Source organism: Aegilops tauschii, chromosome 3, assembly GCF_002575655.3.
Source record: "Aegilops tauschii subsp. strangulata cultivar AL8/78 chromosome 3, Aet v6.0, whole genome shotgun sequence".
NCBI lineage: Eukaryota > Viridiplantae > Streptophyta > Magnoliopsida > Poales > Poaceae > Aegilops > Aegilops tauschii.
In genome coordinates this window covers 624,639,366-624,665,901 of record NC_053037.3, presented here as the reverse complement: position 1 = coordinate 624,665,901, position 26,536 = coordinate 624,639,366, and the positions used below count along the sequence as shown (strand labels likewise).

General features: G+C 42.9%; 2 protein-coding genes, 1 long non-coding RNA gene and 3 other non-coding genes across 6 annotated transcripts; 4 read left to right on the top strand and 2 right to left on the bottom strand.

Moving 5' to 3' along the window:
• The first annotated feature begins 7,837 nt into the window (after positions 1 to 7,837).
• Positions 7,838 to 10,424, top strand: LOC109766783 (small ribosomal subunit protein uS19m). The gene is made up of 4 exons (XM_020325569.4): positions 7,838 to 8,043; positions 8,158 to 8,225; positions 8,347 to 8,658; positions 10,016 to 10,424. Exons 1-3 carry the CDS (start codon positions 7,963 to 7,965, stop codon positions 8,630 to 8,632), a joined length of 435 nt encoding a protein of 144 aa, XP_020181158.1. The 5' UTR covers positions 7,838 to 7,962; the 3' UTR covers positions 8,633 to 8,658; positions 10,016 to 10,424.
• Positions 10,425 to 12,698: 2,274 nt separating this feature from the next.
• On the top strand, positions 12,699 to 12,785 carry TRNAM-CAU (transfer RNA methionine (anticodon CAU)). The gene is given in 2 exon segments: positions 12,699 to 12,736; positions 12,750 to 12,785. It is a non-coding gene; the product is annotated as a tRNA-Met (tRNA).
• A 1,711-nt stretch (positions 12,786 to 14,496) lies between these two features.
• On the top strand, positions 14,497 to 14,570 carry TRNAI-AAU (transfer RNA isoleucine (anticodon AAU)). Its single transcript has one exon. It is a non-coding gene; the product is annotated as a tRNA-Ile (tRNA).
• A 61-nt stretch (positions 14,571 to 14,631) lies between these two features.
• Positions 14,632 to 14,705, bottom strand: TRNAV-AAC (transfer RNA valine (anticodon AAC)). Its single transcript has one exon. It is a non-coding gene; the product is annotated as a tRNA-Val (tRNA).
• A 441-nt stretch (positions 14,706 to 15,146) lies between these two features.
• On the bottom strand, positions 15,147 to 17,240 carry LOC109766784 (uncharacterized). Its single transcript, XM_020325570.3, has 2 exons — positions 16,943 to 17,240; positions 15,147 to 15,782 (listed from the first exon to the last, which is right to left on the bottom strand). Exons 1-2 carry the CDS (start codon positions 17,102 to 17,104, stop codon positions 15,630 to 15,632), a joined length of 315 nt encoding a protein of 104 aa, XP_020181159.1. The 5' UTR covers positions 17,105 to 17,240; the 3' UTR covers positions 15,147 to 15,629.
• A 7,250-nt stretch (positions 17,241 to 24,490) lies between these two features.
• Positions 24,491 to 25,041, top strand: LOC120976306 (uncharacterized). The gene is made up of 2 exons (XR_012181115.1): positions 24,491 to 24,669; positions 24,771 to 25,041. It is a non-coding gene; the product is annotated as an uncharacterized lncRNA (long non-coding RNA).
• Positions 25,042 to 26,536: the final 1,495 nt, after the last annotated feature.

Genomic DNA, 26,536 nt, shown 5'->3' with positions numbered 1-26,536 from the left:
TGAAGATTTCTTCTTCTTCTTCGCATCATCAGAACTGTAATCCTTGTATTTCTTCTTCTTTGATTCCTTTTCCCACTGAGGAAAATCTTGAATGTAGTGACCAGGTTTCTTGCACTTGTGGCATAGCCTCTTCTTGTAGTCACTGGATGAGGAATCATTGCTCCTTGAGGATTTTCCAAAGCGACCACGTCTTGAGAACCTCTGGAATTTCTTCACGAGCAGTGCTAGCTCCTGGCTCAGTTCTTCAGGATCACCAAGGCTACTACCAGAATCTTCACCTTTAGATTCAGAGACAGCCTTGGCCTTCAGGGCACGTGATCTGCCATAGCTCAAACCATAGAGATCTCTCTTCTCAGCAAGCTGGAACTCATGAGTGTTTAGCCTCTCGAGGATATCAGCAGGATCAAGTGACTTGTAATCAGCACGTTCTTGTATCATCAATGCCAGAGTATCAAATGAGGAATCAAGCGATCTCAGCAATTTCTTCACCACCTCATGGTCGGTGATGTCAGTGGCACCAAGTGCTTGAAGTTCATTTGAGATGTCAGTGAGGCGATCGAAGGTTTGCTGAACATTTTCATTGTCGAGTCTTTTGAAGCAGTTGAAGAGATTGCGAAGAACGTCAACTCGAGAGTCACGCTGTGTTGAGACTCCTTCATTGACTTTGGACAGCCTATCCCAGATAAGCTTAGCAGTTTCCAAAGCACTCACTCTTCCATATTGCCCTTTGCTCAGATGACCACATATGATGTTCTTCTTTTGAGAATCGAGTTGCTTGAATCTCTTCACATTAGTAGCGTTCAGAGAAGGTGTGACTGAGGGAACACCATTTTCCACAACATACCAGAGATCGTTATCAATTGCCTCAAGATGCATCCGCATCTTATTCTTCCAGTAAGGGTAGTCCGTCCCATCGAAGGTAGGACACCCAGCAGAGACCTTGATCATACCTGCGGTCGACATAACTAAAACTCCAGGCGGTTAAACCAAAATCACACAGAACAAGGGAGTACCTTGCTCTGATACCAATTGAAAGTGCGTTATATCGACTAGAGGGGGGTGAATAGGTGATTTTTATGAATTCTTCACTGAGGAATTTGCTGGTGAGGAAATTCCTTAGTGAAGAACTACTTGCAGCGGAATAAGTAATCAAAATAAACATAACAGAACACAAGCATGGTCATCATCACGAAATGAAGACAAGCACGGAGTACAGAGAGTGTAAACACAGGATGACACAGGATGAAGACAAACAGACTAAAGAAATTGAACTGAGGAAATTGAGAAAGTCTTCAGTCAAAGTCTTCAAACACAGATATGAACAAGTGCACAACACAGTTATGAGGAAATGAAAGAGTTGAGGAAATAGAACCAGTAAGCTTGGTGAAGACAATGATTTGGTAGACCAGTTCCAATTGCTGTCTCAGTTGTATGTCTGGTTGGAGCGGCTAGGTATTTAAACCTGAGGACACACAGTCCTCACTGTATTCTCCTTGAGCTAAGGTCACACAGACCTCGCCCAATCACTCGTGGTAAGTCTTCAGGTGACTTCCAAACCTTCACATACTCGGTCACTCGGCGATCCACAATTCCTCTTGGATGCTCTAGACCATGACGCCTAACCGTCTGGAAGAAGCACAGTCTTCAAAGGTAACAAGCGTCGGATCCACGCAGGATCAATCTCTTCAGTGATGCTCAATCACTTTGGGTTTGTAGGTGTTTGGGTTTGGGTTTCCTCACTTGATGATTTTCGCTCAAAGTCCTCGGAGGATGGGATGCTCTCAAATGACAAGTGTCAGTTTCTCTCGGAGCAGCCAACCAGCTAGTGGTTGTAGGGGGCGGCTATTTATAGCCTAGGGAGCAGCCCGACATGATAAGACATAAATGCCCTTCAATGATATGACCGTTAGGTGGGTAGATATTTTGGGACAGCTGGCGCGTAGCACAGCAACGGTCGGAAATTTGACTATCAAATTCCTCAGGGCTATCATGTTCCTCACTGTGTAGCCAATCCACACTGGCGAATTCCTAACTCCTCAGTCAGAACAAATTCCTTAGAGACCAGAATAACTTCGTCTCTGTCACTGAAGAAATTGACCGAACTGTATGAGATTTCCAATGGCTTCACTCGAAGGGATTGGTAGGTTTAGGATTTTGAGTTGATCATCACATGGAAATTTTTCCTTAGTATTTCCTCGACCCCCTTTAACAGTACGGTGTTTCCTGTGACTCAAGAAAAAGAAAATGAAACAACGAAAACAAAAGTCTTCACGCTTCATGTTCCTCGAATGAATACCAAGTCTTCAAGGTCACACTAATTTCTTCACTTTCGAAGTCTTCAGAAAGTCTTCAGAAATCCAAAGTCTTCAATCGAAGAACTTCATTTTTAGGGGTCGAATTTCTCTGTAAATATCAAACTCCTCATAGACTTATAGACCTGTGTACACTCACAAACGCATCAGTCCCTTAACCTATAAGTCTTCAATACACCAAAATCACTTAGGGGCACTAGATGCACTTACAGATGGGCATCCTCAAAATGCCCTAGGTCTTCGTGAGCAAGCGAGTTGGATGCACACCCACTTAGTTTCTTTTGTTAAGCTTTCATATACTTATAGCTCTAGTGCATCCGTTGCATGGCAATCCCTACTCACTCACATTGATATCTATTGATGGGCATCTCCATAGCCCGTTGATACGCCTAGTTGATGTGAGACTATCTTCTCCCTTTTTGTCTTCTCCACAACCACCATTCTATTCCACATATAGTGCTATGTCCATGGCTCACGCTCATGTATTGCCTGAAGATTGAAAAAGTTTGAGAACACCAAAAGTATGAAACAATTGATTGGCTTGTCATCGAGGTTGTGCATGATTAAATACTTTATGTGATGAAGAGCATAGCCAGACTATATGATTTTGTAGGGATAACTTTCTTTGGCCATGTTATTTTGAGAAGACATAATTGCTTAGTTAGTATGCTTGAAGTATTATTATTTTTATGTCAATATTAAACTTTTGTCTTGAATCTTTCGGATCTGAACATTCATACCACAATTAAGATAATTACATTGAAAATTATGCCAAGTAGCATTCCACATCAAAAATTCTGTTTTTATCATTTACCTACTCGAGGACGAGCAGGAATTAAGCTTGGGGATGCTTGATACGTCTCCAACGTATCTATAATTTTTGATTGTTCCATGCTATATTATATTCTGTTTTGGATGTTTAATGGGCTTTATTATACACTTTTATATTATTTTTGGGACTAACCTATTAATCGGAGGCCCAGCCCAAATTGCTGTTTTTTTTCCTATTTCAGTGTTTCGCAGAAAAAGAATATCAAACGGAGTCCAAACGGAATGAAACCTTCGGGAACGTGATTTTCGGAACAAACGTGATCCAGAGGACTTGGAGTCTACGTCAAGAAAGCAACGAGGAGAGCACGAGGCAGGGGCGCACCTACCCCCCCCCCCCCCAGGCACGCCCTCCACCCTCATGGGGCCCACGTTGCTCCATCGACGTACTTCTTCCTCCTATATATACCTACGTACCCCCAAACCATCAGAGGCATCCACGAAAACCTAATTCTATCGCCGCAACCTTCTGTACCCGTGAGATCCCATCTTGGGGCCTTTTCCGGCGTCCTGCCGGAGGGGGCATTGATCACGGAGGGCTTCTACATCAACACCATAGCCTCTCCGATGATGTGTGAGTAGTTTACCTCAGACCTTTGGGTCCATAGTTATTAGCTAGATGGCTTTTTCTCTCTCTTTGGATCTCAATACAAAGTTCTCCACGATTCTCGTGGAGATCTATTCGATGTAATCTTCTTTTGCGGTGTGTTTGTCGAGATCCGATGAATTGTGGGTTTATGATCAAGATTATCTATGAACAATATTTGAATCTTCTCTGAATGCTTTTATGTATGATTGGTTATCTTTGCAAGTCTCTTCGAATTATCAGTTTGGTTTGGCCTACTAGATTCATCTTTCTTGCAATGGGAGAAGTGCTTAGCTTTGAGTTCAATCTTGCGGTGTCCTTTCCCAGTGACAGCAGGGGCAGCAAGGCACGTATTGTATTGTTGCCATCGAGGATAACAAGATGGGGTTTATATCGTATTGCATGAGTTTATCCCTCTACATCATGTCATCTTGCTTAAAGCGTTACTCCGTTCTTATGAACTTAATACTCTAGATGCATGCTGGATAGCGGTCGATGTGTGGAGTAATAGTAGTAGATGCAGGCAGGAGTCGGTCTACTTGTCACGGACGTGATGCCTATATACATGATCATACCTAGATATTTTCATAACTATGGTCAATTCTATCAATTGCTCGACAGTAATTTGTTCACCCACCGTAATACTTATGCTCTTGAGAGAAGCCACTAGTGAAACCTATGGCCCCCGGGTCTATTCTCCATCATATTAATCTTCCAACACTTAGCTATTTCCATTGCCTTTTATTTTGCTTTGCATCTTTATTTCTCTTTATCATACAAATACCAAAAATATTATCTTATCATATCTATCAGATCTCACTCTCGTAAGTGAACGTAAAGGGATTGACAACCCCTTTATCGCGTTGGTTGCGAGGTTCTTATTTGTTTGTGTAGGTGCGAGGGACTTGAGCGTGGTCTCCTACTGGATTGATACCTTGGTTCTCAAAACTGAGGGAAATACTTACGCTACTTTACTGCATCACCATTTCCTCTTCAAGGGAAAAAACAACGCAGTGCTCAAGAGGTAGCAAGCATATATGATTCTTCGACTTGGGGACAGATAAACTTCATTTAATTCATACAATAATGTCTGGATTGAGCTAAACAATAATCTAAACTAAAAATAAAAAGAACTAAGCATAAAAGCAACATAGCAGGGCAATGTTCCAGGGGTTCGTCGCGAGGAAGACGGTCTCAATGCATCGAATACAGTATGCTCCATTCTATAGCACTTTGTGCATGATCAAGGGTCCGTACCTTGGCGGAGAAAGGTTGTCAAGCCCCTTCGTGTCCTGTATCATACGTAAAATGAGGTCGCCGATGTTGAATGCCTAGCCTCATACCTCACGCGCTTGATAGCGGCGAAGTTGATGCTAGTAGATATCCAATCTGGCTACTGCGATCCCCCGTGCTTCCTCCAGGGGATCTATGTCATCCTGACACTCCAGCTCAGCGCCATGCTCCATGTAGCGATGTAGTCGGGGAGCATCGTGTTTGATGTCACTGAGAAGGATGGCTTTGATGCATATACCATAAAAGGAGTGTAGTCGGTAGGTCAGTTAGCGTAGTCGCGAGGCTCCACAGGACAGAATCGAGCTCGTTCATCCACTTCCCGTCGGCTTCCTTTGATGTGACCAACACCATTTTTAATCCACTGAGGAACAACCCATTTGCCTGCTCGATACACCCATTGGATTGCGGATGCGCCACAGAAGCAAAGTTTAATGTAATGCTGCATGAAGCGCAATAATATTTGAACTGTTTGGACGTGAAATTCCTCCTGTTGTCCGTGCTGATGCTATGGAGCATGCCGTAACGGTGTAGGACACCTGATAGGAACTTGCTGGCCGGCTCGATAGCTTGCCTAGTTACCGGCTTTGCCTCTTTCAACTTGTTGAACTTTTCAACCATGACTAGGAGGTATCCGAAGCCTCCCTCGGCCCTTCTCTAACCCTAGACCACAATAGCCCATGTTATGGGAGTTGTTTTAATGGCTGTAGTTGGTAAATGACTGACTTTAGCAACACGTTCATATCCCACGCAAAGTGTGTGACTATTTCAGATGCATCTTGCCTTACTGTTGTGTAACGCCCAACATGCGGTCCTAGTCTCATTGAACATTTTTCAATCCTCGCTAAGGATAGAAGCGCATATCGGTTGCCCCAACATGTGACTAATATCATACACGCAAGTGTAACATGTCAGAAACAAGGTGGACATCACAACAAATACAACTACACATGAAAAGATGAGATACAACGAAAATCCATCTCTGCACCCGTGCTGGCGAAAAAAATCAAAACAAATACTAGAAAAATTCAAAAAATTCTAATTTTTTTTGTGGTAGACAATTTGATGTGTGAGGTCCGCTCCAATTTTCACATCATTTGGACATCTGAGGAGCTCTCAGCAAAAAAGACAAATTAGGGGTCTGTAAAAATGTTTAATGTTCATGTACTGTTTTGGCCCTATTTGTCTTTTTTTCTGAGAGCTTCTCAGATGTCCAAATGACTTGAAATTTGGAGCGGGCCTCACGCATCAAATTGTCTACCGCACAAAAAAATTTGGAATTATTTGAAATTATTTTGAATTTTTTATGTTTTTTTAACCGGGTGCAGATGAGCATGGGCACCGAAACGCCCTACTCGAGATACAAGGATAAACATATGACATACAAATGTAATACATAGCTATATCACCAATCAAAGGCCACATGACCCAACATTACATTACAAGCATCATCCACAAGGCACAATCCAAGTACGGATAAGAAGCAAATATGCCTAAGAGGCAAGAGAAATAAGCAACACAATTTCTAGACAAGTGGCAAATGGGAGGCTTGCAAACAAGTGGTAGGTAGCGAGACCAAACAATAGCATCAGGACATCTAGTAAACAAAGCTAGTAATGTTTTCCAAGGTAAAGATCATTCCTGCCCGGAATCCCGTTTTGAAGAAGATCGAAACCACGAAGCGTAGTCAAGCAAATCCTCGCACTACGTGTCGTTACTGAGAGCTATTGGGAAAAAGCAAAACTGGAAATAAGCAGACGATATGGTAAACAACAAGGCATGGCATAATGCACAATCAACATGATGCATGGCAAGTTAATGGTCTTAACATGGAAACCTACAACTTAGCAAAGTTAAATGAAGCCTTGATCCAAGTGTGGTAGAAATCAAGTGAAACTTCATATGCAAATTAATTGTTGTAATGTTTCTGGACAGAACAATAGGTACAAGTTCTTAACTATGCATGACCATGGATACACATAATTCCACTACAAATGCATATAAAGGACATCACAAATGGAGTTACAGAACTCTAGATATGATCGAAACAAGAATCGAAAGGCTACAAGTGTAACCAGGAACTAAATGATGTTGGGAGCAACAAATTGGAAAACCATTTGCATTTCTAGAATGCAAGGTTTGAGCAGGCCCAAATGCATATAAAAATACATGGGATTGTACAAAGGATGTGAAAGTTGTGCATAGGACAAAGTGAGGGGGTGCTTTGCCCAAACTTGGTGCAAACATGAGTTTGGTTTGCTCAAATTTGAGAACAAAGTGCACCACCAGAAACATAGCAAAATTCTGGTCAAGAAACATACACCATTTGCCAAATTATGTGCAAATCCTATGCAGTGCCGACTTATACTCAACGACAGCTTTGAAGTCCATGAATCTCAAGTTCATCCACTCATGCTCTGCACGAGGTTGAATGGTGTACCTGAGTTTCTGGTCTATCCTTCAGGGAAATCCAAGGAGTCTTGGGGTCCCTCTCCTACAGGTACTCATTCTTGAGAATAGTGTAGAGATGATGCCCTGGAAAATGCAGAACCTGCAAATTCTCGGTCCTTGTCGGGGGCGTACCCTCGACTGCACCTTCGGCGACTGTGTTTCCCAAACCTCTTTCTTGCAGTACGATTTCAACATCCGAACTCCAGGCGAGGTAGTTGTGCCCATCAATGCTAAGTTCAACAAATTCTTTGTTAATAAAGCCATACAAATTTACTCGAAGTCCAGGGGCTTCATCGCAAAGATTAGCTCCTTTTTTTTCCACACAGGAAAATAGGCCTGGTCCATCTTCATCTGACGGGTTGGGCCAAAGGCCACGGCCCGCTTACAGTGTGGTTCCAGGTAAGGAAGATTTGCTCCTCCTCCTCCTCTCCGTCTTTCCACGCCGCCGCCACCCGCTCCTACGGGGAGCCGATCCCACGCCTGAGCGCAGCAGCCATGGCGATTGCTTCTCTCATCGCCTCCAGGTTCGCCAGGTCCGGCCACGCCCTCCCCGCCGCCGCCGCGGCCATCTCTCAGGTGCCGCCTCCCCCTCCAACTCTTGCCCCTTGCTCAAATGCAAATCTTGGTTGTTCCTGAGCCGATGTTGATCTGATTTGTTGGTTTGTTCCACCGCGCGCGCGATCTGGTCAGGCGCCCAGGGCCCAGCACGCCACATCTCCGCTGCTCTCCGCCTTCGGACCAGTCACTCGCGCCTTCAGGTAACCACCATCACAAGCTCAGCTCACTACGTATGTGCAAACACAGATAACTAGCTGATCCGCTCAACATTGAAATTGAACCGAATGTATGTCCTGCCCTGCTGTGTGTGTGTGTGTGCAGCTCAAGGCCTCTATGGAAGGGAGCGTTCGTCGACGCGTTCCTGCAAAGAATAAAGAACAAGAGGGAGAATCTCAACGGCAAGAAGATCTGGTCCCGCAGGTCTTCCATTCTGCCGGAGTTCGTCGGTTCCACCGTTCTCATTTACAACGGCAAGACTCACGTCCGTTGCAAGATCACCGAGGGGAAGGTCGGCCATAAGCTTGGGGAGTTTGCTTTTACGCGGAGGCGGAGGCCCCATCGGGCCATTTTGGCGAAGGGCGGTCAAGGAAAGGGGAAGAAGAAGTAAGAAAAGGGAATGTGCGTGTATGAAAGGTGAGGTTACGATATTGTTATTAGAAATGAATTTGGATATCAATCAGCTGATACTGCACAAAGTTTACCTTGCTGCATTGTAAGGCTCTTTTGTTATCCTGAAATGAAATGAAATTTCCTTTAGTTGCGGCTGGAAATAATAAAAACATTCAGTTGGTGCTAACTTGGGTCTTGTTGCACAACAATCTGTGTTGCCTGTATTTAGCTTCCAGCCTAACTTGAGAGAAATGATGGAACACAGGACAAATAGATCTTGGTGTGCCTATCTTTTACTCCCTCCGTTCCATAATAGATGACTCAACTTTGTACTAACTTTAGTACAAAATTGGGTCATCTATTTTGGAACGGAGGGAGTAGCTATTAGTATGTTGTGCCCAATTTCCAGTCTTCATTTTGAAAATGGATGTCTAGGTAGATTGTAGATTCCAAACTATATTCTTATTAGATTGTACTCCCTCTGTAAAGAAATATAAGAGCATTTAGATCACTAAAGTAGTGATCTAAACACTCTTATATTTCTTGATGGAGGGAGTATATAGTTTCATTACCATACCAAAAAGATCAGAAGTATACGAAGATTGGTTGGGTAGATCACAAGTTATGCAATCTGAATTCAACCTCTTCTCATGTGCATTACTCTCTTTTTCTTCACTGTAGCCCATTTATCTTGTACCACAATTTCAACCTCTGGACATGATTGAATTAAATTTTCGTGATAACCGTAAAGTTGTAGATTAGTTTGTATAGATAACTGATACAAAATTGTGAAGTGAACTTATATTATAAGAGAGGTGACGTGTCAAATCGTAAGAGCGTGTCTTTTATTTTTTTAGTTTGACAAGTGTTTTAAGCAGCTGTACCTTATAATTATAATTCTCGGGTTCTAGTGCCGCACGGCAGGTTTCATCTTCACTGGCAAATCTGTCACATGGTTATGGCAGGTGACTGTGACGTTCAATATTTGCGATCAATATCCCATATTTTACTTGCGATCAATATCCCATATTTTACTTCTCTTATTGGGGTTGGGTTAAAGTGAATTCTCCTTCCTGTGCAATTGAGCTACATCTCTTTGTAAACTCTGTGTGATATGTCAGACTGCAGACAAAGACTGAGCCAGCCTGTTAAGCATCTGTGCTATGACATCTTATCTTGGTTAGAATGAGAATGCAATTGAGATGTATGGCCATAAATGAGTGGGATTGTTGTCGATGGTTATGAAATAAATATAGAAGCTTGGCTTGTTAAATGTGTTTTCAGTATGGTTGCAAAGATCATGGGGCTTTCTGGTTTTGTGCGATACTTACTTTGTGTCACTTTCTCAGCTGTTTATCTCACTCTGTTCATAACTTTTCAGGTGGGTTCAAGGACGGTGGGATGAGGGCATTGTTGAAGCACAAGCACTTGAATCACCTTAATTTTCTGGACTGCGTTTTATTTCTTACAAGAATAATTATAGCAGAAAGAATGTTTAGCTCGTCTTACTTGAAGATTTTCCATGGACTCTGTTTGTTTACTCTGCTAGTGGTTCCAGCATAACTCTAGAGTACTACTTCTATTCACTCAAGGCATTGCTCTTATATTTTTTTGGGCCTTACTGAGGTCTGATGCCACAACCTGCCAAGTGTCTTTACACCTGGTTCTATGAGTGAGTGATTGTAAGTTTTGCTTCAAAGGTTGTTTTCAGCCAAATAGTGATGTGTATCTTGCTACAGTTCCCTTGCAATAGGAGTATCTTGCTGATTGCTGCTTTGCATCGGCTAGGATGGTTGCCTTGTGCATCTGTAAATATGTACTATGTATCAATATATGCGAGTGCAGGTGTGGAGAGGCTACCCATGTCAAAGGCTACTGCAGCAGCAAGAGTGCACATCGACGTGATACAGAGTAGGGCGGCTGGGGACTGGAAGTTTGATATGCCAAAATCTCGAAAAAGTCCTGAAATTCAATTGAATAGTAGGTCACAATTTAAAATTTACGCATGGATGAGATGAAATGAAGTGTTTGTACATGCAAAATCTAGGCTGAGTTGCTTAAACAGGATGAGAGAGTGGTCCACAAAATTAAACCTGATACGGTTTAGAATTTCAGACCATCTGGATACATGTAAAATGAGATTTTTTTTTTTTTTTGATTTGGACGATGCTCCAAAAATTTGTACTGCGCTATAACTGCAAAGTTTACAAAAGGAAAGTTCAGGTCAAAGACGAGTAATGACAATTTTCGGATTCGTGAGAAAAAAGAACGGTTTGATGGAAGCTATAGCTGATATTTTAATCAATCAACTACTTCCTCTGTAAAGAAATATAAGAGCAATTAGAACACTATTTTAGTGATCTGAACGCTCTTATATTTATTCACGGAGAGTATTTTAAACTGGTACTGAAAAAATTACTGAGAAACCGAGATTAAGCAAGCGTTGGAGATGCTTCATTGATTTTTTTTATGCTTTTAGGTTCAACATATATTTGCACGTCTATATATTAACATCAACATAATGATACATTCTCTTGCTTACTTGATATATTTGCACGTCTATATATTAAATGATTCATTTAAAAAATATCAACATAATGATTAATCATTGTGTTACAATTTATACCATCCGCTCCTGCCGAACAGAGACAACCTGAATTAAGGCCTCTTTGATTCATAGGATTTGATTGACATGTGAATAGCAAAATGGTAGGATTGGGGTGTCATGACATCTTTAATTCTACAAGCTTGTAGGAATCAACAAATGATGTTTGATGCACCATGCATAGGGAAGTCACAGAAATTTATTTTTCAGTGGATTGTAATTGAGACTGGATTTTCTACTCCCGGGAGCGGCCACACCTTTCCCCTCTTCAATCTCAAGTTCATGGTGGATGCCCAAGTACTCCAAAGCATTGGCACCTACATTCTGAACATAAGCATAAAACAATAAAATTCAGAATCTCACGTATAGTATTCCCAGACTAATTAATGAAACAAATTGCCGAAGCACAACCCAAATCATTCCTACTGGCGAGCTCCTCCTCTAAATTGACAGAACAACCCAAAATCAGAGCTTCCTGCCGCGGCTCGATTCGTAGTCATACCCGAGGCTCGACTTGTCGCCGGAGAAGGGACGACAAGGAGAGAGGACTTGTTGCTGTCCACGTCGGGTCGATTATTTTCAACGTTGGCAAGGGTGACACAGCGTTTCAAACTTACAGCAGGGGCCCACTACTTACTTGGACGCTTCATGCTAGTACTTGTTTCCACTCTGCTGCTCCTGGTAGCCCAACAAACAAAATGCATTGCCTTTGCAGTAAATTAATGAAGGGACCTGCTTTGTTTCTGTTGACGTATAATGTGCTGCCTAGTCTTTTTCATCAGATCGGTCTTTTGGTTGCATTGGCTAGAGCATGCACTTCTACATGGTATCAGAGCCAAGAGGTCTTGAGTTCAGACCCGGCTGACGCAATTAAATTGCAGCCCACTTTCGGTCCACGTTTAGGCCTGAGGGAAGCACACGTGAGGGGGAGTGTTGACGTATAATGTACTGCCTAGTCTCTTCCATCAGATCGGTCTTTTGGTTGTATTGGCTAGAGCATGCACTTCTACAGTTTCGATGTTCCGTATGCTACTCCTTCAACACACTAATCAGCCTTGCTAATAAGGATATAAACGAAACAACGTTCTTCCATGATCTTCTCTCCTCCAAGGTGAGTATTGCATCGTTGATTAATGTTTATCTTGATGCGGTGAGGTGAGACGGGATCGATGATCCATGCATGGATCATGTTATGAAAAAAAAAATTGTTATGACCGCCTGCCGGCCACTATCTGTTTTCATTCCTGACTAGTTTTGTTTAACTTGCTGGGACATGAAATTGAACAAAACAAGTGCATGGGCTTGATCACATGCGTTGTTTGTTCCCCGAAAGTACACTTTGATGGCACAACCTATACCGAAGTAGGCTCCACGAACTGATTGATCATTGCTGTATCGATGAAAGCACATATGAGAGATACCACGGTTCAATAAGGTTAATTTGAGAAGTCACCACAACGGGGCGGTGGCGCAGTTGGCTAGCGCGTAGGTCTCATAGCTAAAGCGAGTGATCCTGAGGTCGAGAGTTCGAGCCTCTCTCGCCCCAATTTTCTTTTTTCTTTTTTGCTTTTCTCCAGATTATTTTTAAAAACAATTCCTGCAACCATCCTTTCTTCTGGAATACAAAAAAAAAAAAACACTTCACCAATACTTTCCAAATTTCCCCTTTTTTTAGATTCTTTTTCCTGCAACCATCCTTTCTTCTGGAATAAAAAGATTCCACTTGCTGAATTTTCTAAACCTTAGCAGGTCGGGTGCTTTTGTTTTGTTCGTCTGCAAGTGTAACTGCACGAATTTCGCGCCATTCATGCTGCTCTGTTCCTACTTACTCAACAAGTGTCATCGCTTCTGTAGCAGGGCGAGTCTTTTCCTTGCAAACTGAAGCTGGCACACCTGCACCCCCTCAGGTCTTGACAACCAAGTTGTCCAGATTGATTCGCCCCGCTCTGCTTGTTTAACTCTAGAACACGCACTCCCGGTGCTGCTTCTTTCTCATGGGAAGATTATTAGAGGCGACAAAACGATGACGGAAAGGGCTAGAGCATTGGATCTTGATACATATGGGGTACCCTTTTTCTTCAGAATCAAGCCAAGCACAACAACATACAATACGTAATTTTCCAAAATACATGCACACATGGTAAGACTCTGAAAGCCACATGACACATCAATATATGATCAAAATCAACGCAAGGATTAAAAAATTGTAACAACTCTCAGTTGTAGATGGCATGCTAGCGGGCTCATCACCGGCATCCATCTTTTGCCAGAGAAACAAAAATGAAATAAAAAAAGGAATCTTGTGTTTTTTGTATGATAATATATGTCCTTATTATTATGTAACGGTTGCATGATGATTTGCGCACACATCACATCACATTAAAGTCGAAAACAGTGACAAAAAAGATTCCAACAAAGACAAATATTTACAAGCATGGACAGTGAAATGGGAAAACTAGACAAGGACAAAGATTTATCGCAGTATTTTGTAGATGGCTCCTACAAGCAAATATGATTTTCCTACTTGCTCCCTTGAATGATTTTTCTTCTGGTTCATCGTCTTCTTAATGTTTTCTTCTCATCATAAAATCGATATACAACTTGTAGCGCCATGCATATGTCCATGGCTCTAAACATCGCGAACCAAAGATTGACATGGTGATGATCGATTAAGTGAGGTCGCCAGTATTTCATATGGCGTCTTGGGTGCTCCATGGCACCGTTATATTCCAATCCAGGAATACAAACGGAGGGATACCGCGCAAAAGGTCCATAAGAGTGTCCTCGCTCAAAAAGAAAAGAAAAAAGCAATTTGGCTATGTGCATCCTGTGATGCAGAAGTCGGGAGTTATTATTTTCTCTTGAATCGCTTATAGTGGGTATTTGTAGCTGTCATTACTTGCCTGCTTGCACATATTTCCGTTATCACTATGTAGTTGTTGCAAGATGATTTGCATACATATCCATCACAGATTCACAAATACAGATGGCAAAAAGGCCACAATAGCTAGGAAATACTTACAAACGTGGGCAGTGAAACGGGAATCTAGATAGCCAAGGACCAAGATTTGTTGTTGCATTTCGCAGATCGGTTGGAGCAGAGATGGATTTTCTTTTGATTCATAGCATCAGCTTAGCAGCCAAAAGAGGCTCCAGTGATCTTCTTACTCTTTTCTTCTCATCATAAGGGGGGCTTGCGCGAGTTTTATTCAGTTAATACGAATATGAAAAATGAAATACAGTTCAAGCAACAATAAGGCCTATTAGCTCAGCTGGTTAGAGCGTCGTGCTAATAACGCGAAGGTCACAGGTTCGAGACCTGTATGGGCCATTAATCTTTTACATTTTTGAAAATGCACAACGAAAAATGCGAAAAAACAAAAGAAAAAGGATGGCTTCGCCCGGGTTCGAACCGGAGACCTTCAGTGTGTTAGACTGACGTGATAACCAACTACACCACGAAACCTTTGGTGACATGTTGCTCTGAAAAGATTACATAATATTTAGATCCAGTAATCTAACGTGATGACTAAACCATCCAACTATTTTCAGCTGGAAAATCATGCCGCATTAAAGCTAGAAAATCACGCAGCTTATATATATATATATATATATATATATATATATATATATATATATATGCTTAAATTAGGTTCATAGCCCAACCAGCAAATTATATATAATGGTTGGCTCAACATTAACTGTGACTGAACTGTTCTTCCAAACAAATTCTCCCCATTGTCAAAGATCAAATAGATAGAGAGATGAACTATTTTTGCAATACGAATAGCTCTTCTTTTCATCAAATCCCACACACAATCACATATTTCGCGGTGCACAACCAACACATTTAATCAGAAAGTAGCATCAGTATACCCGCATAAGATCTGGGATCACACCATGATGATAGATCTAACCAAGAGCATATATTCGGTGGACAGGTTTCGTGCGGTACATTCATCAAACGTTTCACAAGAGAGCAAGCTTGAAATTCTGCTGCCAGGAATTTAATGTCATCGGTGGACAGCAACAACAGCCACAATGAGCACACTAGCTAGCTACCACTACCAGTGACATCGAATGGCCGGCAGCTCTCTCCCCAGCTCCGGCATGATCACCACCACGGCATGAACGACTATTATGAGGAAAATGGTTAAGTTGCCCTATGAATTTTACTGGGGCAAACTCGAATGTATAGGGTCCAACTAAAACTCCCGATCACCAAGTTTCGGATCACAAACAAATAAACTATCAAGCTGAACATGATCAGCACCAAATAAACCACCATTTTGTACCAGCCGTTCATTGCTTATTCAGTGGGATGAGCTGGTTCTCTGGACATGCCGTCAGTCAGTAAAGAACAGGCATTTGTGTTGGGCTCTGAGGATCTTCAGGCAGATGACTTGGTACCAGTTTGTTGAGTTGTAGCACCAGAAGCTTTTGGCGCAGGTGGCGGCGCAACATACATCTTAGCTCTGCGAAGAACCTCAGCAACAATCCAATGCTTGTTCTTGCTCAACGGCCTAGAAGGATCCAGCCTAACCTGGAGAGATATGGATGCAACCATCATTTATAAGAAGAAGAAAATTGTTCTAGTTTATGTTATGCTACAGCTTGAGTGAATAAATGAATCATAGTGCAAAAAGAATACTAGTCTCCAGTAAGTACGCAGATAAATAGACTACACCACAGGACAAAACAACGCAAACTCATCAGTCTATTCGACAAATTTATATGCAGTCACACAAGCTTCTTTATAAAACCAAACCGCTCCTAAGTAATGTGGATCTCTTGGTGCTGAAAGCAAAATTTGTCCAGCAGAAAACATATTATGAGCAAATTGCAGAGTAACCTACCGCCTCAACTGAACTGATATGCATACAACACCAAGTCCAAGCAATATTTCCAAATGAAACCATGGTATCCTAGAATGTTATGAAGGATGGAAGGAGAAAAAAATTCCATTACCGTAACAACAACCTTCATCACTAAAGTATTGAAGAGGCAATATTGTTTACTCTAAGATGGCAAAGAATAATTGGGTTTCTCCAAGAAACTAGTTAGCTTAATGAAACTTGAGCTTACAAGCCGAAAAAAGTCAACCAGATCTGTCTTATTTGAAGTTTACAGAAGAGAGTTATGCAAGGAAATAAACTGCTCAATCTAGCTAGCTTCAGCTGATAATATTATAGGTTGTCGCTGCACACGGGTATGGCTGCCGCTGACACGGGCATAGCAAATTGTACAAGTAGAGCAAGACAGACAACCGGTGAGCTGAGAGAAGACGACGGACTCAATTGTGCTATTTATTCGTTCGAACCTGCAATTAAGCTTCTGCTGTATGGACCAAATCCCCCCTAACCACGAGTAAAACTGGAAGCCCTCTTTTCTGAACTCTAAACCAATAAAATTTCATACTCACTTGACATTACCAGATAGATCCCTACTCTGAACTCTGAATTTCATCATACTCATTTGAAAACTTCACTAGTCACTTTTAATAATAATCCCAGACCCCTAATCTGAACTCTCTGAACTTGACTCTCATTTGACAAAGAAAGTCCAGCTCGGTCTACTCGATACAGGTCGATAATATGCAAGAAAGATTGCAGAAATGGGTCTGGATTCGGCACATCACAATCACATCGAAGGTGACAGTTGACAACAGAGGGAGGGAGCAGGCGGTTTGGGTTACTGACGTACCCTGTCGCCGATGTTGCAGGTCTCGGCCTCGTCGTGCGCCATGAACTTGGAGGTGCGCTTCACGTAGCGGTTGTACACCTTGTTGTGGAAGAGGCGGTCCACCGCCACCACCACCGACTTCTGCATCTTGTTCGAAACCACGATCCCCACCACCGGCTTCATCTCTTCTCTTCTCCTCTCCTCCTCCCCCGACGAACGGACGTTGATGAGATTAGCGGCGGCGGGCGGCGGGCGGCGGCGAGTAGGTTGAGATGCGGAACGCCTGCTGCTGTTTTCCGCTAGGGCACGAGGCGACACTGACCCAGGCGAGAGCGCGTATCGGGGCCGAGCTGGGCTGTGCTCAGAGGCCCAGCCGCTCGCCCGAGAGGACAAGTTGCTTGCTGGGCCTGGGCTAGCGGCGCAGGCTGGTCCAGTTCGGGCGCGTGCTATTGTTGGCTTAAAAATGTTTTTTTTTTTGGCAAGGGGAGCTTTTCTTTTTAGATGAAAGGGAGGAGTTCCCCGGCTCCCATTTTACTCCCTCCGTTCCTAAATACTTGTCTTTCTAGGCATTTCAACAAGTAACTACATACAGAGTAAAATGAGTGGATCTATACTTTAAAATATGTCTACATACATCCGTATGTGATAGTCATTTGAAATACCTAGAAAGACAAGTATTTAGGAACGGAGGGAGTATTAAGGAAAGGAAGCCACAAAAACCCAAGTACCACAAAGCCTTGCAGGCAGTTCACACACCCAAAGCCACAACACCCTCCAACACGAGGACTTACACAAAGTACTTAAAAACCACACAGGGAAATCCATCTTTTGTAGTCCACGCTGCAAAAGGCTAACGACTTACATCTACCAGTGCCAAACCATGCCGGCCTAGCTCTATGACATGCAAACTAGCGAAGCCAGGATGTTGAAGTCGAGCGTGAGGACCGGGCTCTCCGCCGAGGCCGCTTGTGCTTCAGCCGCGTAGGCGGTTCCTGTCATTTGAGGTTGGCAGGAGTGCAGTCCATCAGATTCACCCCCACTTGAGCAGGAAAGGGCGTCTGATCAGTTGTTGTAGATGTCCTTCGAAGACTTCCAGCGGAGCCAACATGTGCTCCTTGTAGATTAGATTCCCTTTCTTGACGAGCTTTATGACTAGCCACCAAATCTGCTAGACGGAAATCCATACCACACCGTTAACGATCATGTCATTTCTACATTTTCATATATATAGCACAGAGAATAGCAGAGCAAATGGTATTAACATGGTCTAACAGCTTGTCAGCAACCCATAGGGATGCAATGGATTCTCGATTACTGCCCATAGATCTTCCTAGCATAGAGCTAGGAGTGGACCAAATTTCTTTAGCTACTACACATTCAAAAAGGAGGTGACTAACTGTCTCTTTGCATGTGCAAAATACATAGTGTTTAGGTTTCTTAAAGATTTCTTTTCAACAGATTATCCCCACTCCTCATTTTATTGTAAAAATAGTAGCCAAAGCAATGAATCCTGGGGGGGGGGGGGGGGGGTACAATGAGTTTCCACACTAGATGTAGGAAAACTGGGATTACCCCTCTAAAATTGACAATGGTGTATAAGGAGCTAGAAGAGTATTGTCCAGAAGCCTCAAACTGCCAGACCAAGGAGTCACAGTTTTGAGATAAGATTATACTTTTGGTTATCTCTTCTAGGTCAAACCAAGTACATATTTACACAATTAATTTATAGGCTACCCGCCGCAACGTGCGGGAAATGATCTAGTTCTATAAATGGTCATTGGACAAAACTGCAAATCTGTGAATGGTCGCTGAACTCCACTATTGGATTGGGAGTTGAGATACTTTAGGTGGTCACTGCAAATGTTTTGTTTTATACCTAACTGTTAATAGGGGGTTTTCATAAAGTATACATTAAGTGGCCTGAGATCTCTCAACCAGATCATGTGCCATCCATATCCAATCCAATGGCTTAGGGCGGCTTTTCTGTTCTTGCACCATAGTCTCAACTTCTATTTTAGTTGCCCCTCAATTGTGGGTTGGCTTGAATAACCAGGATTTAGGAGGGCAATTCGATTGATATTGGTCGGCTTAGATCCAAGTAAGCTGCCCCACCGCGCTCTGCTCTACTTTGTTTTCCCCCATTTCTTTCCCTTTTGTTGTGGTATAATACTAGAGCAACTTTAACTTAATCCAAAACTCTAAACTAACTAGAATATTAGAACATGCTTGATGAGGTGAGGTCGGTGTCCACCAAATTGGTTTCCCTAAAAAGACAAAAAATTTGGTTGTAAAATTTTAGATTTATGGGATTTTTTGTAGTTTCCATTCATTGTTTTGGTATGCCGTGAACTCATTTGCGTCATACTACATACACATGTGTGACATGCTACAATGAGTTTCCACACTAGATGTAGGAAAACTGGGATTACCCCTCTAAAATTGACAATGGTGTATAAGGAGCTAGAAGAGTATTGTCCAGAAGCCTCAAACTGCCAGACCAAGGAGTCACAGTTTTGAGATAAGATTATACTTTTGGTTATCTCTTCTAGGTCAAACCAAGTACATATTTACACAATTAATTTATAGGCTACCCGCCGCAACGTGCGGGAAATGATCTAGTTCTATAAATGGTCATTGGACAAAACTGCAAATCTGTGAATGGTCGCTGAACTCCACTATTGGATTGGGAGTTGAGATACTTTAGGTGGTCACTGCAAATGTTTTGTTTTATACCTAACTGTTAATAGGGGGTTTTCATAAAGTATACATTAAGTGGCCTGAGATCTCTCAACCAGATCATGTGCCATCCATATCCAATCCAATGGCTTAGGGCGGCTTTTCTGTTCTTGCACCATAGTCTCAACTTCTATTTTAGTTGCCCCTCAATTGTGGGTTGGCTTGAATAACCAGGATTTAGGAGGGCAATTCGATTGATATTGGTCGGCTTAGATCCAAGTAAGCTGCCCCACCGCGCTCTGCTCTACTTTGTTTTCCCCCATTTCTTTCCCTTTTGTTGTGGTATAATACTAGAGCAACTTTAACTTAATCCAAAACTCTAAACTAACTAGAATATTAGAACATGCTTGATGAGGTGAGGTCGGTGTCCACCAAATTGGTTTCCCTAAAAAGACAAAAAATTTGGTTGTAAAATTTTAGATTTATGGGATTTTTTGTAGTTTCCATTCATTGTTTTGGTATGCCGTGAACTCATTTGCGTCATACTACATACACATGTGTGACATGCTACAATGAGTTTCCACACTAGATGTAGGAAAACTGGGATTACCCCTCTAAAATTGACAATGGTGTATAAGGAGCTAGAAGAGTATTGTCCAGAAGCCTCAAACTGCCAGACCAAGGAGTCACAGTTTTGAGATAAGATTATACTTTTGGTTATCTCTTCTAGGTCAAACCAAGTACATATTTACACAATTAATTTATAGGCTACCCGCCGCAACGTGCGGGAAATGATCTAGTTCTATAAATGGTCATTGGACAAAACTGCAAATCTGTGAATGGTCGCTGAACTCCACTATTGGATTGGGAGTTGAGATACTTTAGGTGGTCACTGCAAATGTTTTGTTTTATACCTAACTGTTAATAGGGGGTTTTCATAAAGTATACATTAAGTGGCCTGAGATCTCTCAACCAGATCATGTGCCATCCATATCCAATCCAATGGCTTAGGGCGGCTTTTCTGTTCTTGCACCATAGTCTCAACTTCTATTTTAGTTGCCCCTCAATTGTGGGTTGGCTTGAATAACCAGGATTTAGGAGGGCAATTCGATTGATATTGGTCGGCTTAGATCCAAGTAAGCTGCCCCACCGCGCTCTGCTCTACTTTGTTTTCCCCCATTTCTTTCCCTTTTGTTGTGGTATAATACTAGAGCAACTTTAACTTAATCCAAAACTCTAAACTAACTAGAATATTAGAACATGCTTGATGAGGTGAGGTCGGTGTCCACCAAATTGGTTTCCCTAAAAAGACAAAAAATTTGGTTGTAAAATTTTAGATTTATGGGATTTTTTGTAGTTTCCATTCATTGTTTTGGTATGCCGTGAACTCATTTGCGTCATACTACATACACATGTGTGACATGCTACAATGAGTTTCCACACTAGATGTAGGAAAACTGGGATTACCCCTCTAAAATTGACAATGGTGTATAAGGAGCTAGAAGAGTATTGTCCAGAAGCCTCAAACTGCCAGACCAAGGAGTCACAGTTTTGAGATAAGATTATACTTTTGGTTATCTCTTCTAGGTCAAACCAAGTACATATTTACACAATTAATTTATAGGCTACCCGCCGCAACGTGCGGGAAATGATCTAGTTCTATAAATGGTCATTGGACAAAACTGCAAATCTGTGAATGGTCGCTGAACTCCACTATTGGATTGGGAGTTGAGATACTTTAGGTGGTCACTGCAAATGTTTTGTTTTATACCTAACTGTTAATAGGGGGTTTTCATAAAGTATACATTAAGTGGCCTGAGATCTCTCAACCAGATCATGTGCCATCCATATCCAATCCAATGGCTTAGGGCGGCTTTTCTGTTCTTGCACCATAGTCTCAACTTCTATTTTAGTTGCCCCTCAATTGTGGGTTGGCTTGAATAACCAGGATTTAGGAGGGCAATTCGATTGATATTGGTCGGCTTAGATCCAAGTAAGCTGCCCCACCGCGCTCTGCTCTACTTTGTTTTCCCCCATTTCTTTCCCTTTTGTTGTGGTATAATACTAGAGCAACTTTAACTTAATCCAAAACTCTAAACTAACTAGAATATTAGAACATGCTTGATGAGGTGAGGTCGGTGTCCACCAAATTGGTTTCCCTAAAAAGACAAAAAATTTGGTTGTAAAATTTTAGATTTATGGGATTTTTTGTAGTTTCCATTCATTGTTTTGGTATGCCGTGAACTCATTTGCGTCATACTACATACACATGTGTGACATGCTACAATGCAATGTAATTTTGGGAGTCTTAACACAAATGTTGTGCTCGCATTGTTGCATGCGCTGGTTTCTAAGTTGCACGGAATTCTTCAACAATTTGTTGTGAGTGAACATGTGGAATCTGCAGAATAAATAATACACATATGCGTTTTCGAGGTATTTACAAATGTATTTTTACATGGGACCCACCCGGTGTGAAGCATGCTATTGTTGTGATGGGTCTATATAATATTGTTGTGCCGATTTTTCATTTATACTTTGCAATGAGGGAAAAGATATTTTGTATCTCCAAAATAAAATTTTACATCATCCCATAATACACATGTACTCTCGCTATTATAGTTTATAAAGCACACATGCACATTGGGATTTAACTTTGACCATCAATTAGACCAATACTATATGAGTCATGCGACACAAAAAATATATTGATATAGATTTTGAGGTGGACGCCAGCGACTGGCAAGAGGCATGGGGCCAACTCAGCTTGCTTATCTTGTGGTGGTTCAAAATAGTGCAAGATTTGACAATGCATTACGAAAAAGGGTTTACCCCGCTTTATATTATAAAGCACCACCGATTACAACCGCGAGCCGATACAAACACACACCCCACTACCACACCACACACCCAAGGCTAGATACAAGGGTGCCGGGCACCAACCCACCACTCCAACGACTACAAAGCACCAAAAAGATGAACAAAGAAGCGTCGCTTAGAGCCGACGGAGATCACCATGAGCAATCCTCCGAGGAGAAATGAGACGGCCAACGGCGGAGCGAGGACTCCAAAACGATGCCTCCAACAAGGGAACGACCAAAGCCGCCACCGTCTGATCCCGCGGATCAAGTTTTCACCCGGAGTAACCTGAAGGGAGAGGGAGCACCGCGACGGAGCCTACAGGGAGGGTACGACGTCCACGGACGCCGCCACCGTCGGCCAGTACAGAGACTGGACAAGTGATGTACCCCGGTGCACCAATCCCTCCAACGCAACCTCACTCCGCCAACCACCCGCATCCATGCCGCCCGAGCAGCCATGTCTGCCCGCCCGCACCCGAGCCGCGCAATCCGCCCAAGATCAACACGCCTCCCACCGCCAGGGCCGCCGCCCTGCATCCAGACCGTCCTGGAATCATCAAAGGAGCAAGCTTTGGCCAGTGCAAACCCCAACCATCGCCGAAAACTGCAACGACTGTCCCGCCTCAGAGCACCGAGTCAGCAACCAACAAGCACGGCGACGGGCGGCTCGACCTCGTCGAAGCCCCCATCCTACTGGCCTTCCCACCAGAAGCACTCTGCTTCGCCCCACCACGGCCATTGGCACCAACTAGCGAGAGGCCACTGACGGCGCGCGTCCGTCGAAGAGGGGGAGAGAACCACCGCCACCGCATCCAAGGAAGAACCACAAACAGCCTGCCCGTGCCGCACGCCCCAGCCGGGACGGAGACCCGGCCGGACCCCAGGACGCACACGCACCGCCACCGCCACAACCACGCCACCAGCACTGCCACCCCTAAGCACGGCAGCGCCGGCCGCCCGCGGCTCCTGCAGAACCCAGCCCTCGCCGCTGGAAGGAACCCCAGCGCCAGATCCCGCGGGATCCAACCGGGGCCATCCCGCGCGATCCGCCCGACGCAGCCACCCCATGGATGAGCAGCTCCACCACGCCAGGGGCCGGCCCAGCCAAGCCGGCAGCCGCCCCCAGCCCGCGCCGCCGCAGCCCTCGTCGCTGGCCACCGGATCTGACGAAGCAGCCGCTGCTGCCCCGCCGCCCCCAAGCCAGCACGCCCCACCACCAGCTCCACGCAGCCGCCGACGCGCCGTCGACCCGCTGCGCCCGTCGCACAGCAGCCCGGGGCGCCGCCGCGCCGCCCTGCGCCAGCGCCGCGCACCTCGCCTGACCCATGTGTCTCGCGCCACAAGGCCCCAGGGGAGGTGGGAGAGGAACCCCGCCGCCACCGACGCCAGCCGGGCTTCGCCTGGTGGCGCCCTCCGGCGGCTGCGGGGAGGGGAAGAGGCGGGGAGGGGGAGCTGGCGGGCGACGGCTAGGTTTTCGCCCTGCCGCCCGCGAGAGCGGCTCGGGCGAGATCTGATTCCAGTCCTTCTTCACAAATATTCCGCTCCACCGGACAACCTTTGCCGGTCGAGCATCCCCAGCGCCGTGCAAATTTACACAGTTTTAAACAAGGCCTAGTCAAACATGGTGATTTAGTCAACTCAAGACAACATACAATTTTAGGTTTAGCTAGTTGCATATGAAGCATGCAATTCATATTAATTGTTTTGTTGAAGTCAATTGAATTTCAATGCACAATGGCGTTTGCGATTAAAGTGGCTAGACATTTTTTGTAATAAAAAGAATGTTTGATCAATGTCACCGGCGACAAAAGATGACTCCATTTTTTTGAATGGTCATGCTTATTTTGTAGTATAAAATTAAAGCCCGTAATTATTGGATAAACATTACTCATATATTCTTTGCCTTTTGTCATTTAATTTCTCACCTAACATTAAGTGCTTCCATTTCTGGGGTGTGACTCACCTCTATCTCGTTTGCTAAGTTTAACAAGTGTTTAAATGCTTTAATTTTTGTCCCTTTTAATAGGCCAATATAAGACAACACTCCAAGACATAAACATTAGTCCCATAGCCAAATTAAAACAGACGAAGAGAACACATATTTTCCTTCCTAGTTCAAAAAAGGAGAGAACACCCTTGGGATGGACACACGGGCTGCTATTGTTTGCTTCCTAGTGGTGCTAGCACTTGTGGGTACTCCTATTTCTGCAGGTATGTTTAATTATGTCCATCAAACAAGTATAATCTAATCTAATGGGGGTTTGCCGCTAATCTTCTAATATAATGGTTTGTATTTTCTTGGTGTTGTACAGATAGTTGCACGGTCGTTGACGACGGCGGGGAGTTTTTCTGCACCAAGCCGCTGTGCAAGGCCACATGCGAGGTGTTTGCACGTGATAGGAAGGGCAGCCTCAAGGACTACCATTGTGAGAAGAAAAACGCCATCAAGGCTATTTGCTATTGCAACATTTGCTAGTAGAGACTGAAATACTGGCTAGTAGTTACTTCAGGATGGACCAAAGTATGTTATGTATAACATCATATTGAGAGCAAGGAATAAACAATTTATTACTTGATTGTTAATTAGTTTTATTTGGAAGCCATGTGGAGTCATTCGATGTTTGATTGTTTGCCTATATTTCGTTTGAGTTAGTTATTGTAACTATATTTTTGTGAAACCATTAGGAATTAAATGATTATCGAGTTGAATCTTATTACATCTATCAAGTTAAACCGCGTGCTTTAGTTAGGAAACTCCTAACTACATATATATAGACTTTAAGTTCAATAAGGGATTGGACTGCATTGGTTTCGTCAGCCAACCTAGTGTTCTGTTGCAACCTACTCTGATAGATACATGGACGACCAGGGTAGTGGATTAGGCTAGGAAGTAGACGAACATGGCTGCTCCAAACAAGTTGCATAGGCTGCCATGGGTTTCTTGAGCGCCGGTCATCTTTTTCTCAAGAGTTCTTATCATGTGAAGTTTCTATATTACCCTTCCTAAGTAAAGGGCATGTTTTAATCTAGACCATTGATCTGCTCAAAAATTGCGAAGCTTTTTTTTGGGGGGGGGGGGGGGGGGGGGGTGTTAAATCCACGCAGGTCGCCGGTTAGTGACCTAGCGCGTACCCCCCGTCCCGCGCTAGGTACACATTTTGGGCCGGCCCAAGTAGCTCCTTTTCGGTTTTGGGAAGGTTCTAACACCTTTGCAGACCTGTTTTTTTTTATTTCTTTCCTATTGGGTTATTCTTGTTTTTCCATTTATTTTTATTTCATGTTTTTACTTTATTAGATTATTTCTTTTTTCCATCTTAGTTTTTACTTTCTTTTTTCCCTTTTTCTTTTTAAATTTTTGAACTTATTTTAAAATTCATGAATTTTTTAATGAAATTTTAACATTATTTGAAATTGTGATCACTTTTCAATTTCACGAACATTGTTTTATGAAATTATGAATAGTTTTCAAACTCACGAACATGCTTACAAATTCGTGAACATTTTATTTAATCGTGAACATTTGTTGAATTCCCATTTTTTTATTGAGAACATCTTTTTCTAAATTGTGAACATTTTTTTTGAAACTCGTGAACATTTGAGTCAGTGAATAATTTTTGAATCAGCAAATATTTTTTGAAATCTGGGAAGAATTTCTGACATTCATGAACATTATTTGTTTGACGAACAATTTTCGAAATTAATTTAAATTTTTTGAATCAACGAACATCTTTGTAATTGAGAATCATATTTTATTGTTTTGACATTTTTTGAATTTGCGAACATTTTGTTCAAAATCATGAACATTTTTCAATATGCGAACATGTCTTTCAAATTACGATCATTTTCTTGAATGCACAAACATTTTATGATTTCTTTAATATTTTTTCAAAAATTGACAATTTTGGAAAATTTGGAACTTTTTTTGAAATCCTATATTACTTTAAAAAGAAATAAAACAAAAAAAGAAAAAAAACGGCGCGTCTTGCCCCGCGAATGGGCCGGCTCAAAAGGGCACGCAGGGGAAGGGGATGCCCACTGGCTCGATTACTATCGCATAGCGTGCCAAATAGGAGCTCCC